Genomic DNA, 16,847 nt, shown 5'->3' on the forward strand with positions numbered 1-16,847 from the left:
TACATCCTTCATTCAGCTCGAGGTTACATTTTGGCTGTGTGAGGGGGGAGCAGGGTACCCAGAGTGGTGCTCTGTTTGTGCTGTCTGTGGCATGGGAGCTGGTAACAAGCTGCAGCATGGGGTCAGGCAGACTCCCTTTGGAGCCAGGGAATCCCGTACTCCATCTGTGAGCAAGCAGAGATCAGAGCAGGCCCTGGAGCCACCAGTCCCCAGAGCTGCTCCACCCTGGCTGGAAGGGAGCTGGATCCACTCCAGAGGGGCCGTGTGGGTGCTCTGAGCCTGCCTCAGGCGTTGCTTTGCTGAGCTGGGCTCAGCTCTGTGCTGGGCAGCGCCTTTGCTGCTGTGCCCGGGGAGGGGATGGCAGCCCCTGACCCTGCTGGAGGCAGCCTGTGCTCTGCCCCTGAGGGATGGCTCAGGGGTTATTCCCACCCTCTGAGGGCACAGCCTTGGAGTGATGCTGCTGGGAAACTTCCCCTTTCACAAGGGGAAATAAAACAGGAATACCTCAAGGTGGAAGGGCTGATACCTCATTCAGTCACTCAAAGGTTTTTCTTTGCTTGCTGGTTTTCTAACTTGGAGTTCCAGCAATAAGTTTTTATTGACAGCAATTTGAAAGACCCCATTTTGAAATTAATAACCATATATGGCCTTAATCTGGAGAAAATCAAGTCAGGTTTTCTCCTAATGGCTTAACACCCTCAGGCAAACAGCTGAGCAGCATATTGAGACCATCTGAAAAGTTACTAGTGACAAAATACAAATATATAAGCATGCAGCCCTTTATTTTTGTAAAGATCTTTGCTTATCATCGTTCTGTATATTACATTTTGGTGTTATACAAATAAATTTATTTACAAAACAATTAGCTATGCAAGTTTCTTGCTCTTCTCCTATTTAACTGATATCGATCTTTTTCAACCCTTCCCCATATATATTTTTAAGCATGCATAAAAATTAACTTTGGTGTGGTAAAACTACTCTATGTGCCCAGCCACATACAGTATTTATTTATTTATTTATAGATATTTATAGATATGTACAAAAGTTTGCCAGTATACAGAACAGTACTGAAGTGTACATTTTAAAATCCACAATGCAATACATTAATGGGCAACTAGGTCTCAGTAAAATAAAAAAGGAAAAAGCGTGGATTGAGCTAAGAAAAAAAGTAATCAGCGACTATCTATATGTGTAAAACTATTTATTTTTTTCCTTGTCTGTCAAATTCTTAAATATAATCTGAATGGCAGTGCAATAAGTTGAGTTGCCTCATACACACATAAGAGCAGTCTTGTTCTGTTTCTTGTGCAGAGGTTTACTGTCCAGCATACTACTTTCAAATGTACATTACAATAGTATCAAAATGTTTTGGCAAAAAGATCTCGAAAGGAACCATGACATTTGTTGACAAAAATAGAAATCTGTAACAAAGCTAAATAACACCAAAATAAAAGAAAAATATTTTAGTTTCAGTTTTACAGTTTAATATAATCACACTTTAGTATATCTCTGTTCACTTCTAGACCTCATAATGAAAAATAGCTTTATACAAAACAACTTAGTAAATTTTTAACCATACAATTCCCCATGCTCAGTACACCACAGTGCACACGCAGTCAAGTTCACTCACACACCTTCACACTTTTTTTAAGAGGTGCTGCTTCCTATAGAAAGAAAATGCTCTTTTATCATTACAACAGCAACTGTTTTCCAAAAAGCTTCACTCTAACCTAGTGTAGTAATTCGGTATTTAGCACGTGATTAGTATTAATAAGCCTCCAGCAATACAACAAAATGGTTACATTCCCTGGTTAAAATATTGGCTGCGGATTCTTTGAACAAAAAGCCTCGGTGACCTGGCAGGTGTGCTGTGCTTAGCCTCTAGGATGGCTCCTTGACCGTGGATGGGGCGGACTTGCTGGCATTCCCGTTCTGTGCCTTGTAGCTGTTGAAACTAGGGGTGTGGATTGTCCTGATGCTCTTCATACCTTGGCTCAGGGAAGGGGGGGAGACAGAGGAGGGGGGGGAGGTAGAGGAGGAAGGAGGGGATGGTCGGCCGTTCTGAGTCTGCAGCGAGAACGAGAGGTGGTGACCTTTCCCTGGGTAAGTGGGGCTCTGAAACTTGGAGGAGCCATTAGAGACAGAGGGGATGAGGGAGGTAGAGTAAGTTATGCGACCTGTCTGAGGAGCGAGAAGGGAGGAGGAAGGAATGGAGGTTTTAGTAGGGGCATTAAGAGGGTTAGAGCTGTCACCGCTAGAAGCAGGTGCTGAGCTGCTTTTCCCAGAAGTGGGAGAAAAGGCTGGGATCTTAGAAGCAGGTAGGGTAGGAGAAGTAGCCTTATAGTCCCCACCAGCTTTCTTAGCACTTCCATTAGCCTGCAAATAAAGACGTCAGGAGACAGTTTGTCAGAAAGCCAGTAACACGATAAACCAACAGGACCTGGGAAAACAGCCCTACAGAGACTCAGAACTAACAGTTCGAGGCCTGAGCTAAGTCCTGCAGCCATGGACTGGACCTGGTAGAAAACCCAAAGTGCCCAAGGGAGAGTGCATAGAGGAAGAGGCAGGAGAGCTTTGTGAGAAGGCGCGACCTACGTGTTACAGAGCAGGCACTACGTCGGCCATGCCGCGCGGGTTAATGCACCCACCGCCACCTACACCAACGGGTTAGTGTCCAGGGCTTCCTGCAAAGACATTCCCAGTTCTCCTACAGAACCACCACATGAACCAAATGGAAAGTAAACAGGTAGTTGACATCTTAAAATTACAGCTGAATACCACAGTTTAAAAAAAAAATAATAATAAATTAGGAAAAAAAAAAAAAAGGCCAAACCCAATAAACAGACAACCCAAAACCCAACCAAACAAAAAAAAAGCAGCAGGTGTTTTATTGCAGACATGCATGCACAAGCATGGTGAAAAGATCAGTACTGTCATGCCCCCAGGATCCAGGATGTCCAGTTTGACCTCAGGCATCCGATATTTGGTATAATCACAGTCAGTTACTGGAGTTTTTAAATAAACAAACAACATGAAATGTCCATCCAAACACCGGGTTTAGGGTAAAACTACCTGTCTGTATTGGCGTGGATCCTGCAGCTTGTGCTGTTTGCCTGATTTCTCCATGCTTCCTTGTCTAGTTTTTGAAGTCATGGGGACTGGCATCCGGCTGGTCTGGGAGGCAGCACTGGAGCCCTGTGGAAAGGAGGGGAGGGGCAGGGAGGGGAGACAAGAAGGTGTGGTCAGTGCCAGAGTGCCTGCATGGAGGAGTGCACACCATGCGCTGAAAAAGCCACAGTACTACATGCAGGGAAAGTTCAGGAGCTTCACACCGCGGGTGTTAATTTCCAGAATCACATGGAGAAAACTGCTCAGCTACTGATCAGCCTGGATTTCATGTCAGTGACACTTGTCATTTCACACAGCGGATTATTCGACCCAGCTCCCCTGCATTTGCCCATCACCAATCAGCAGCAAAGATTTTAAAAAACCCCAAAAACCAATGGTCTATTAGCTGTTAGACACCTCGTGGGGAGCCCAAACAAGCCACCTGAAAGGAAGCAAACAAATCACAAGACCATCTTGTTTAATGGTGATTATTGCAGATTTTAGAAAGCAGCTGGAGGTTTGATTTCTCGGGCTAAGGTACCTTACGTGAAGTGGCTGGGAGGGATGCAGGGGGCTCTGCACCAGCAAGGCTCTCATCCAGCACTACATGCTCTCGGGATGGGGTCTCTGGTACTATCTGGGCAGAGAAGGGGACAGTGCTTCCCTCAGAGGTGTATGTGTTTTCAGGGACAGGTTTTGGACTCATTTCACTGATGGTGTTTTCCAGCTGCTTTATAGTCTGCTCAAGGCTGTCTAGCGTTCTGTATGTACTCTGTCGAATTTCATCAGTCCTGGACAGGGACACTGCAGCTCCAGAGGGGCCCTCTTGCTTCCCAGAAGGAGTTTTATCACCCTCCTCAGACTGAGACCTAGTGATTTCAAATCTCTTTGCTTCCTTGTGCTGCTTCAGGGTCCCATCTTCCTCCTCTTCTTCATAGACCACAACCTGCAATGTCTTCTTCCCGGTCTTGGTTCCTGTCCGTATTGCCTGCGTCAGAGCTGCCAGCTGCTTTTTAGGGAATTTAAACTTAAATTTTTTCTTAGAATCCTGCCTGCTTCCCAACTGATCGGCAGAGTCTGAGTTTGCTTCTGTGTTTAGCCCATAGATCTGACGGTATTTGTTAAAATTTGTCTTTGTGCTTTCCTCCTCTGCAGGAGGTCTGCTTTCTGCAGAGTCAGACTGAAGGTTAAATAGGTATGGCCCCTGGAGACCACGAGCTGCAGAATGCTCTGTGGTTGCTTTTCTGTCATTAGCTACTGGTGACTCTTCCTTCTGCCTCTCAGAGACTTCATGTGCTTCATTTTCTTCCTCCTCCTCTTCTTCTTCTATCTTTTCATCTGTCATCATTTTTTCCAATTCCTCATCACATTCCTCAAAAATTGTAGAAAGCCGTTTGTAGGCTGACCTAATATCCATGGGTTCATCGAAAATGATGATGACAGGCTTTTTGTCCAGACACACCACTGGCTCTTCACTGTCTGTGTTCTCAGGGATGCCCTTCTCCAATGCCACATCCTTCCTGGCATCGATGTTGACTGTTTGCACATCTCCTCCTTTCCGGCTCACTATGTCATGAACCTCCCCGCTGGAGAGCACCTGGACAGCTGTTTTAGTAATCATGAAGGCAATGTTTTCTGTGGGTGGGTTGTCTTCACTTGGAGAGCTGGCTGGAGAGTCTGCCTCTTCAGTGCTGCTCACACTGTTTGCTCTGGACACTCTGGGTCTCAGCACAACCTGACTGTAGTTGCCTGCAGAAACTTCTTGCTCCTGCAAGGAAGGCTGAGGCCCCGCAGCCTCCTGCATGTGCCTCAGGAGAGGGGCAACGCTGCTGATGGGGATGGGCTTGCCTGTGCTCTGCAAGGCTTCACTCTGGTGAGCATCTCTTGGCAGTCTGTAGTTTGGCTTTTGTTTTCCAGTCTCAACGGCTGGAAAATGTGATCCTAACATATCTTGAGCCCCTCTTCGTTTGTCCTCCTCTGGCAAACTGACACCAGACAGGTTTGTGCTCATATTCTGAAGGTGTTTGTTAGAATAGTCTGTACTGTCTACAAACAAACCCTTGCTAAATGTAGGATTGTCATTCATTGAAAAGCCACTTTTACTGTCAGCTGTACTGGATGAATCAGAACCCAATTCTTCTTCAGTTCTCCCTTCCCTCTTCTCTTTAGGATGGTCACTATCTGTGGGAGATCCTGTTGTAGCCCCATACACCTAAGGGGGAAAGTTGGATTACTTAGTTATTCAGGGCTTTTATCTTTACAGGACTTTTATTTTCCCCCAGATTAATCTCAGGGGAAGCGCAGACCTCGTGAACTCACCACGCCATTTACTGCTGCAGAGACATGTCTCAAGCTGTCATCTGATTCCTGTCTTTCTTCAGGGCAAAATTCCAAATTCTGGCAGAACAGTGCATGATGTTAACTGCTTTGTGCTATGCATCAGGGCAGGATGGGATGTTACCTTGTTTTAACAAGGCCTCCAGAATATGCATAAGCACATTAATTACCTTATTTCCAACACAGTGCTCCATGGCCTGTTCACCTTCCTGCTAAACACCCCCAGCCCCCCCATGTTTTCATAAGATTGAAGCTGAAAGTCTCACAGTATCTGGTCACATTCTGCTGGGACACATCAAAGGGAGGCTGATATGGAAGGGCTGACAGCGAGTCTGGCTTGCCTTGAAAGGAAGTTTTATACCAGTAAAAGTTGATTTTCAAATTACATTTTGCTCCTTCTAATGTTGGTCACACCTGAGCAGTGCTGCTCCATCACAATTAGTATCATTACAGTCTGAGCACTTCTAAATCCTTGCTGCATTAGAAGTATTCCATCAGAATTACCAGTGACACCCTGTGGTGCCTGTGGAAGTGCAGAATGAAACACTGAGCTACATTCACTTACAGCAGAAATGCCAAACACCAAAAAGAGAGGTCATCCATCCACTGGCTCAAAATAAGTATGTTTATTCCCAACAATGAGACTTCAGGGGGACTTTTTTCTTTATTTGCAAGTGAGGACCCCTGGAAATGCTGTTTCCTAACACCAGGCTTTTCTTTGGGGTTTGGTTTAAGTGCTAGTGACAACTTAGGAGAAACACCAATCACCAGGATGAAGAACTGACCTGAGGAGACGCCAGGATGATGAACAGGAGAGAAATCTACAGTCAAAAGACAGCTCACCAAGAAGGAAAGTAATTTGGCCTCAAGTGCCTGAAGGCAGTGAACCAAAAACAATAATGCTGACATTGCTTGCTGGAGACTAGGAGCTGACTCCTAACGCAGCAGAAAGACAGATTACACTCATGTGAGCATCAGGACATGCAGAACAGTCAGGAGCACTGCTCTCCCAACTGAGATGGATGAGTGACAGTGCAGAAACCCCCAGGCTGGCTGTGCATGCACGCCCCACACATACAGAGCTTCACCAGGTCTGGTTTCTACACCTTGTGTGATGTTTTCTTATGCACTGTTGGAGGATTTTACAGAAAAACTTTACTCACAATCAAAACACAGAAACAAGAAAGTCACTCATACACCAGAGTCACACCTCCACAAAGGCTTGTTCAGCAGTACAAGGATGAGCAGCTGCTTCCTCATGTTTCTAGATGAGGAAGAGCTCTCACAGAAGCCAGCACAGCAGCAAGGCCTCGGTGGGAGGCTGACAGTCTGCAGGTCATGCTGAGAGCACTTTGGGATCCAGACTCCAGGGCTGGTGATCCCCTCAGGCCCTGACCTGCTCAGTGCTCAGCACCTCCCAGTCCCTAACACGTCAGACCCCCCAGAATTAGGCCAAGCCACTTAAAGGCACTTGCTGCCTCTGGACATGCTGACTGTATATCTTTTTTTAGCATGTTCCACTTCTAGTTCCAAGCACCAGTGAAACACCTCATAGTGTCCTTGTACAAGGTGTCTTATTTTAGGAACTTCCGCTTTTCTGCTAAAAAATAAAACCACAACAAAACTCATTTCCTCAATGATTTTATCGTGACCATAATGTTCCATATTTAAAGCCAATAAACACTCTGTCATGTCAGATTACAAAACCAGATCTCATTAACCTTAATTTCCTGGACTCTGTGTTATTCAAATAAATATCAGTTTATGGCAATTACTTGGCAGCACCTTTCAAAGAAATGTTTGTGCTACAGGATATGCAGTGTCCTCAGTGATGACCCAGGATTTCATGTAACAATATGATCTTCTCATTCTGCCAACTGCAGTAGTGAGGATGAATTCACACTTTTTTTTCCCCTCTGTAACACTGTCATAGACACAGAACAGTTTGTCCTTTTTCCTTCATACCAAGGGACCTGTACCCTCACCCAGGCAGCTGTTTGCAGCTTTAGACCAGAACTGCTGTTTGGGCAGCTCCAACACAAGTCCTTAAGTGCAATGCCCTGACCTGGCAGCATTTGCACACACACACACACAATGCACGAGAAGGTTGAAATGCTGTGCTGAAGAGCTCTGTTTCCTTCCCCACCATACCCACCTTCATTGCAAACTGGATTTGGCTGACAAGTTGTCATGCCTGCACAACCCCCTTACCCCAGCAGTGATGCAACTCACTATTGTTACACATAAAAAGAGGTCTGCAAGGGCAGAAGTACTTGTCCTTTTCTTGTCCTTCACACTGGCTGCATGCTAAGTCAAATCAACTCAATTGGCAACTCCAATCCACACACAGCTGTGAGATTTAACCTTGACCTGCCTACAGCCCCAGACACACAGCACCTCTTCTCAGTCCCATGACTGAATTTTGGGCATTGCCCTTCTGCATAAGGGCAAATTCCTCCCATCCACTTTGACTCTGTCATCCAAATAAACTGAATGGGATTTCTGAATATCTAACAACTATTTCTGGAACCAACAAATGAAACAAAATAAAGCACACATTCTCAAATTGGCTCTAGAGCCTGAGAGGAACCATTAACTCCCCTCAAGCTTAGGAGAGATGCCTCACCATCCATCAGCAGAACAGCTGGGGAAGGATGGCCTAAGTAGTATGAGCATCTCTGACAGAAACTGACAGATCCTGTTTTGATTTCACAGAATGATAAAGCTTCATGCAACCATTGTACTCTTGCTGATGAGACACATAATACAGTTTAATACAGAGCTCTGTATGAGCATTTCTGAGCCATACAGAGATAAAAGGAAGGAAACTGCTGGGCAGTGGTGGGTGGAGGTTAAAGAGAACAGGACACAGGATGTAAGATTAGTTTTGAAGGAAAGAAGGTTATGCCAAGACCGGGTGGCATGTCTACAATTGCCACTTGTTACCTTCTTTTCCTTGTGATGCATTAAAGTCCCAGGCCTTATGTCTTTAACATGTGTATCATTTCTGGACTGCTCAGCATGACTGTTTGAGTTTACATCCATAAAAGAGCACTTCTGGAAAGCCTAGGAAATAAATACTACAGGTTATCAGGAGACCAAGAACTTTTACAGAGAAATATCTGGAGATGACCAACTACAAAGAGAGCACTTGGTTTTAACAGTCACAGCTCAACAATGTTTTCTACAAGCTCACGAGATAATAATAGAGATTTCAGACTATCAGACTCAGAGAACCAGGGCATCCCTTCCAGCCTCTCAAGACTCTAACACCATGCTGACCTCAGTGCTCCCTGTAAGGAGGACAAGCTTGATTCTTGAACTTGCAGACAATGGAGACCCACAGAGGTGCTACAGACTATCCAAACCCAAGTGGGAAGCCCATGACAAACTTGGGGCTTGTGGCAGCACCTATTTCCTTGTGGCTGATAATGCAAGAGTTACATAACTCCACTTCTCCCACACAAACTGTAATTAAAACTTTAAACATGGAGATGTGCCTTTGTCACAGTCTTTAGTAATGAGCCACACACTGACTGTCCCAACCTGTGGGTTTGTGGGCACTTGCCTCCCACCCCACATTCCCCAGGGCATGGCCCAGACTTTCCAGCCATTTATTCCGCTATCCTCCTTTCATTTCCTTTGAGCTTCTCTATGCAGCTGGCTCCCAGATCTGGAAGAGCAGAACTATCACTGGCACTATCACTGTGCAGTGCAGGCAGCAAATGTGCCTCACCAGAGTTTCTGGAGGCCTCTACTGGCACATGGCCTGCCTGCAGTGAGCTGTGCAGGGAGGGCACAGCAGAGAGCAGGGAGTGCTCACAGGAGCAAGGCACACCGTGACATGCAGTAAGATTCTATTTTTGTACCATATAGTAGGGAAATCATTTGATTCCTGGTAACTCATGAAATTAATAGCCCTGATTGCAGATTAGAATCAGGCCTGCTCTTTAAACACTGTGTTCTTTATCTATATTGCATGTTTATGCAAAATCAGAAAAGTAAGGATAACAGAAAAAATCCAGTGCAAAAGATCAGGATGTAGACTTTCTTCTGGTTTTCCATTACATGCTATTTGTATGTGTTAATAGACCAGCCCTAAGATGACATGAAACTAACAGAAAAAATAGTTGTGCTTCTCACAATAGAAGATATGGACTTTTCCCCAACTTACCCATTTGTGAGACCAGTGATGAGGGTTTGAGTAAAGCATCCTCAAAGCCCTTCAGACTTTGAGTGTCAAAAAAGCTATTTCCCTTTGGTATTCTTTTTAGCTTTGCTAATAAAAATAAAATATTTTTATTAACCTTTGCTCTGAAATATCTGTAATAGCCTCCAAATAGTTTGTGCTACAGCCACTGATTATTATGATGCTTTTTCTTGCTACATTAAAAATCTTCACATTGCACTCAAATTTCTTCTGAACCTTCATATTCTTAACAGGCTTTTCAAATGGGAGGCACATGGCTCCTTAGTCATGGATGCAGCAGCACAGTGTGGATCTCACTGATCTTGCACACAGAAACAAAAACACGCCACATTTTCACATCTACTCCTGAAGCAGACACAATTTTGCAGCAACATCACTGACCTGGGAGCTCCTGTCAACTTGTTACTGCAACTCCTGTTTCTTTCCAAGGCATGCAGTTGTGGCCTGGCCAATATGTTGCTGTTTTTCATGTGGACTTTTTATTCAGCAAAGCATTATGACCATTAAATGATTGCTGTCATGTCTCTGCTGTCATACTTCACTGATCTGAACTAAGATGATTTTACACAGTAAGGATTTTAAATGCATTTCCAGGCTTTTGATGAAAATACAGAAAGATACTGGGCCTGTTTCTGCTCCCTATGAGACCTGTCCATAAACACCTGCATCAAGGTCAGTGATTTCAAAAGCAGAGGTCTCAATTATGCTGCAATAGGGGTTTTTTTTGGTATACTCTGAGGTGCCAGATTTTTATAAGAATGTTGTGTGATGTTTGATCAAATGCCTTACTAAAATGTTTATGGGTATACAACTCAGTTGAAGCAGTCAAACCTTTACTTGATCAAAGAGTGTTGTTTCCTTGGACACCTCTCTGTTCCATCACATTGTGCTCACTGGGATAACAGTTTATGTCTGTCCTTTAGTTCTTCAATGACTGAATTCCATATCTCATTTTCCATCTTTCTGCCTATGACTGACATCAAACTAATGAGCCTGTAGCTCTTAGATCAAGCAATTTGCTCCTTCTAAAACATGGTATTCTGTTAAGCTTCTAAAATATAGCTGGTATTTGGTATTGGCTTGAAATGAGCATTGCTAGCATTTAAACACCCATTCCCTGTTGAATGCCATTCCCATGCCTATTTCTCCTCAGCTTCCCTCAGCCCCCCTTTCCACACCTGACCCTCCACTTCACTGTCCCCAGTTGCAAGGCAGAGGTTGCTTTCCTGGAGACAGAGATGCTGTGACAGCTTCTGTGTCCCCAGCCCTGCTGCCTCGCTGGTCACCAGCACACGGGGGGATAAGGGTGAACTTCTGCTCTCACTCCTGCAAACCAGCACTGGTGGGAGAGAGCTGAGGGAAGGAGCAGGGTCCACCCCTCAGACCTAACAGCTACAGCCCAGTGCCCACATCTCCTGTGCTCTGAATGCCCCTGGGCAGCACCAAGCCCTCCTGTTGGCAGGTGGACAGCAGGGATCATCTCCTGTTGTGACAGTGCTCTAAAGTACCAGAAGTTATGGCCAGTTAGGCTGGTCCACATCTCCCTTCCTCAGGTGGGCATGGAAGAGGGCAGAGGGTGCCCCTGGGAAGCTGGAGCTCACTGATGGTAGCTGGAATAGGTGGCATTTACTGCAGCATTTTCATCACTGAAGTGAGCTGTCCCATGTGATGCCAAGTGAAGGACCAGCAGGAGAGCACTCTTCCATGCCACTGGCAGAGTGATGCACCACTTACACCCCAGGGAATGGGCAATGTCTCAGTGTGCAAACATTCTGGGAAACTCTGGAGCATAGCACAGCCCACCAGGAGCAGACCCAGTTATTCTCTGTTCCCACCAAAGATAGCTCACATGACAGAGGCTCTCAGCACCTGGCCAGTCTGGTACTAGTGAGCAACACCATGCCAGGGAAAATCACAGAAATGCACACCAGTGTTTTACTTGTCCCATTTGCATGTGCAGGCTTCTCCAGTGGCAGCTACTGCATTCTTGACCACTGTCTCAGCTCCAGACCTCCTGGACAAAATTAGGTAGTACTTCCAAAAAGTGACCACTCAGTGCAACAAAGTGGTACCAGGTGAGGCTAGCAGACCTACTTTCCTTCATGTTCTGAGCTGGAAATTGCACTGAGGCCCTAGAAGTGATACTGGGCACAGGAGTCCTCATGTGCAACCCAAAAGGCATACCTGTAATTCTGCCATTATTTTATCTCCTTCCTCTTCCTCTTCATCTTTTGCAGCTGGTGCTACAGCATGCCCTGTGCTCCGAGACAGTGCCTGGTCCTCTTTAGGGGCTTTGGATTGTGCTGCTTGCCCAGCATCCTCACTGCACTCCTGCAAGGGGATGAGACAGCACAGACAGATAACACAGCCGAGCCCTCCTGATGCAAAGTAAACACCAAAAATTCAACACTACTGCAACTCCTCTCTTGCAAGGCCCCTCTTCCTGCTACTTCATCAGTTCAAAAGCAACCAATATTGCTTTTGATGTGATTATATGTTCATAGATTAAAAAGCTTCCTAAATTGGACTTCCTACCACTTCCTTCCCCAGAACAGATGGGGAAAACAAGCCCAAAGAAACTAATTTGCAACATTTCTGTAAAAACACTCTCAAATCTGACCCGATCTCCCCCATCTGTTTAAGGCATGCTTCGTTTTTTTTTTTTTTAATCTTCTTACCACTCTTAAATGAAAGCAGCCTGTGACTTGCCTGCTGCATTGCTAGGAGATAAGAGCAGCAAGAGTCCTGTAAACAGAACTGATCAAATCTTACTTGCTCATTTGGCCTAACAGAAGTGCATCCTGGTGAGCAGTTTCAGTAGCTCTCGAGGACACAGCTCTACCTCAACTTATTTTGTGGTTTATAGGCCCGAGCCTGTGTCTTGTCTCTTTGCCAACCTCTCCTCAGGAGTCTGGCTGCCTAGAGTATGAATCACCAAACCTTGAGGGCAGCAGCCTCTTTTCTGACTGTGTAGATGACATCTCCTGATCTGGTTGTGGTCAGCCCTGAGCCTGGCAGGTAACTGCGCCGTGGAGGTGGAGGAGGTGGAGACTTGCTCAGCTTCTCATTATCCTGCTCTCCATCAGGAGCCTCTTCTGCAGGTAAACAGAGCAGCACAAAGTAAGCATAGGTCAAGGAGAGGAAAACAGTGTTTGCATACCTGCCTCAACTGGAAAGGAAAAAAATGTCTTAAAAGGTTCTGTTGCCGAATATACGAACAGAATCACATTTGGTATTCAATGTAACTTGAAATGAAAGCAAACTGCTGTACTTGCACAGAGAAACTGGATCACTTCCCCCAGAAATTTTCAGCAAAACTCTTGTCCTCTAGGCCACTGTATGTGGGTGCAGCCATTGCTGTACAAGTGGGATGGCAGAGCACAGGTGTGCAGGAGCAGGTAAGGCACAGGCTCTGGGTGCCTCTTACAGACAGGGCCCCCCAGCCTCCTTTGAGAGCAAGGCCACTGACATGGAGGCAATGAGACACCAGCCTGGAGGCTTCTCATTGTTCTCAGCAATTCTGAAGCAACCAGCACACCTTTCTGCTCTGCCTGGGAGGTGCTGCTGGCAAGATGCAAGGAGCTGAAGAGTCCTGTCCATCTCACAGTTGGACACAACTAGCTAAGTTCACACAAAGGCTGAGTGAAAATGTAAGCAGTACTCTGGAGATGCCACCCTTGCATTTCAGTGAGTCCTCTCATCTCTGAGCAGGGCAGGGGATTACCAGAGGCAATTGCACTTGCTCCTCTTCTTAGGGAGCATTTGTTTTCATTTAACTTGCCATAATTCCAGGAATGTAGAGTTTTGCCTTTGAATTACCATATAAGAGTCCTATACATGTTTTTCTAAGCCAAGAAGATTCAAATACCAAATGCAAAGGCCAAGCAGAGCCAGCCCTTGCTTTCTGAGGAGAGTCTTCCTAGAGAAGACCAGTTTCAAACTGGCATTGCCCCTGAGGATGCTGCCCCACCAGCTGCCACCTCCTCCTCCCCAGTGTCCCTGGACAGCAGGGACAGAAGCAGCATGACCCAGCTCATTATTTCCAGAAGCAGCATGACCCAGCTCATGACCTGTCCCTGTGTGTTTCTGCTTACAGACTAAGCATCATAAATATGGCAACAGCCACTGTTTTCACACTGCTGTTTACAGTGTTTGTTTCCAAGAGCAAAAGAATGACCTTTCTGCAGCTACTCAGTGTTATATAAACAGCTGGAATAAATATAATCCAAAAAGATAAAACATCCTGCTTTTGGGATTACCCAGCTGTTTAGGTCTAAGTGTTCCCTCTGGGGAAATTATTGCATAACTGTCCACTCCTGGGGCTCTGTCAGGCTCCTCCAGCTAGCCCTGGGGACTGGATGGAGCCCTTGTCTGACCCGGACTCATCTTTGTTTCCTTCTTAGCTCAAATGTTCTTTGAAGCTGCTTAAGCTTAAAGAAATGCCCAGTTGTATTATCTCCCTCCCTGGTTATCTGGCACTCACTTGCCAGGCTGCAAAAAGAGTGAATTTCCAAATGCACTTTACATTAGACCACTTTGGTCAACACACACCACTCAGTTTTTAATTACATCAGATGTACTTCTGCTGTAAAATCAGAGTAATTCTCTAAGATGGTGTTTAGCAGACTATGATGTAGGGCTTTTGCAAATCCCTACTCCTTTTAATGGGCACAACCCATTACCCTCAAACTGGTAGTGACCCTGATTGCAAGAATTCCAAGTTTTTCTCACACTTAATGAGAGCAAGGTTGGATGAGAGACACAGAAGGCACAAAGAAAACATGATTCCTACCATCTCATTCACAACTCTGAGACACTCATCCATCTCCATCCTCAAAATGGGAGATAAAAACACAGGCAAGAAATATTGTCACTGAGTGTGGAAGGTGCACTGGTTATTGAAGGCTAATCCCTCTCACATCCCTTAGCTGGAGTCATTACAGAGAGGCTGTGATGGGGTTTGCTCATGTCAGTGCAGTGACACTAGGCTGAACATAAAACTCAAAGATGGATTTCTATTCTATTTACTAAGCAATTATATTTCCCCAATATAAATGGGAAGGAAGAAAAAAAAATTCAGAGGAAAAAAATTGTAGGGAAGATCTTATTTTGGTTTGTTTTTTTTTTTTCCCTCTGGCAAATTTAAAGAGGAAGGAGTAAATGAAGAAATTTAACTCACTAAGTCTGAGACTGCCCATGAACAAAACCTACACATTATGGAACCTTCTTTGGTGCCAAAGGGCTCAGCACTTCTGTGAACAAAATGGGAGTTGTTTGTCACCAACTGTTTCACTAAACTGCAGAATTTTTCAACAGGCACAGAGAGATGGGAACTAACTGCTCTCACCACACAGACTTCTACTTGTACCAAAATGAATCCAAAAGGTTTCAAAGTAATAATGCCTGCCTTGAGGCAGACTCTGCAGTAAGATAAACTCTCCTTAATGGAAGTTACTGATCACTCACCACTTGCAAAAATCAGGGCATTCTCATATATGAAGGCACAAAGAGAGATGAAGGAGACCAATTTCTAATGTACATGATAGGAAAAAATAACATTTTTCATGGAACAAGTCTTGATACAATGTCTTAGTCAAGACATTAAAGAAATGTTTACAGAGTCGTGGAAAACTGTGTAAAGTGTGTAATTTTACTTTGCTTGTGCTTTGCAGAGACAAAAAGAGAGTTTCTTCACTGGGAGAGGTTCTGTGTGGAGAATGGATGAGACAACACAATCTGGCACCATGATCTTTCTGGGTGCTGCAGTTGAGCCAACAGAGGGCTCTGCTCATTTATGGCCAAGATTTTTAATGTTTAGTATTGGTAGATAGGTGGTCTGTCTTTTTTTAGGCTGCTCAGTTTTCAAGTCTGCAGCAGACTGGAACTGAACTTTTCATCCTGTCATAGAAGAGCTGAGTGGTATGTGAGATATTTAATCAGATATTAAGGAAAAGTTTTGCTGTTCCTGTATTTATGTAACTATTGCAGGACTCATTATGCACAACAGAAGGCAAATGTCTCAATCTCATAAAACTTGTTTTTAAATCTGCTGGCTGCACACTGTGCAAAATTGTACTCAAGAAGTGGATTAGTTAACTATGTGACTTAAAAACTTCTCAGTTACTGTGCTCTGCACTTTTTAAGAAGTCACAGCTCACTGCACCCATATGGTACTTATTTTCACTGACTTCTTCTATTTATGCCACACATTATACAAGCTAATTGTGTTGATAGCCAGTAATCTCACTGAAGGGTGCCAGAATTCTAAAATTATTTTATGAGGTTCAACAGAATTTATTTTAAACATGTATGTTGCAAAACATCCAAGAAGACAAAACTTGGCAGTGTCAAAGGTACACCCAGAACAAAATGCTGGATCTGAAAACACTCCTTCCAATTCTATATGAATTTGTCTACTCAACCCCTAGGGCATTTTTTTTCAGCTTTTTACCACGTTGGCATGCCAACACCTTGAGTGCAGCATGCAGCTCTGACCTCCACAGCTCCAGAAGGACAAAGTGGGGTTAAGCAATCTAATCTAGCCTCTAGGGGAGGGAGCAGCTGGCCTGCATGGAGGGACCAGAAAGGCTGGAAGCTCACAGTTTGAATTCAGCCTGTGGGGCAGGAGAGCTGCCCACTCCCACTCCAGGAGAGCTCCAGGACATGATAAAGGTTTATCCACTGCCTCCATGATTTTATGAAGGAAATTAAGAGCTGTTGTTTGCCAAATTTGAGGATATTAGAGCTCTGGGGAACTCAGTGAAGCCAGTGTGATACCAGTCTAAAAGATATGCAGGAGAGCTCCTTCACAAGATGGGAGCTTGCTGCCACAGCAAGAGGATGCAAATTGTACAAGTATAGAGGAATTGCTGGATAAAAGTTCCAAAATGGATATGAAAAGGAGGAGATTTGGATATTCCCTTTGGAATCCCATGGGGCTGCTGGAATACTACTAGCAGACTGCAGAAGGCAGGTGGGTTCTGTGCTCCCCACACTCAGTATCTGCAATTGCCTGTCAGAGACTGAGCTGGATGGACTTGAATATGCAGCTGGGTAAGAATTTTACAGCTGATGTGTGTTTGGCTAATGGGATAAATCCAAGGTTTGGCTGAGGCATCTTTTTTGCTCCTTGGATTTTGAATAAATTCAGACATGGATTTGTATGTTAAATTGTGAAAGCAATAGGACTGGA

The 16,847-nt window shown here is 44.8% G+C and overlaps 1 protein-coding gene across 14 annotated transcripts in view; it reads right to left on the bottom strand.

Moving 5' to 3' along the window:
• Positions 1-765: 765 nt before the first annotated feature.
• The window catches only part of KIAA1217 (KIAA1217 ortholog), a 355,505-nt gene continuing 339,423 nt past the window's right edge, over positions 766-16,847 (bottom strand). For 9 of the 14 annotated variants that reach the window (XM_077173875.1, XM_077173881.1, XM_077173889.1 and 6 more), the window contains 6 exons: positions 12,596-12,750; positions 11,840-11,986; positions 8,392-8,511; positions 3,650-5,320; positions 3,073-3,195; positions 766-2,376 (listed from right to left, as the gene is read on the bottom strand). In XM_077173875.1, the coding sequence (XP_077029990.1) occupies positions 1,882-2,376; positions 3,073-3,195; positions 3,650-5,320; positions 8,392-8,511; positions 11,840-11,986; positions 12,596-12,750 (2,711 nt within the window). In that variant the 3' untranslated portion in view covers positions 766-1,881. Of the gene's footprint in view, positions 3,196-3,649; positions 5,321-8,391; positions 8,512-11,839; positions 11,987-12,595; positions 12,751-16,847 lie in introns of all 14 variants that reach the window. The other 5 variants (XM_077173909.1, XM_077173902.1, XM_054634602.2 and 2 more) reach the window with 3 other exon arrangements.

This window comes from Agelaius phoeniceus, chromosome 1 (assembly GCF_051311805.1).
Source record: "Agelaius phoeniceus isolate bAgePho1 chromosome 1, bAgePho1.hap1, whole genome shotgun sequence".
Taxonomy (NCBI): Eukaryota; Metazoa; Chordata; class Aves; order Passeriformes; family Icteridae; genus Agelaius; species Agelaius phoeniceus.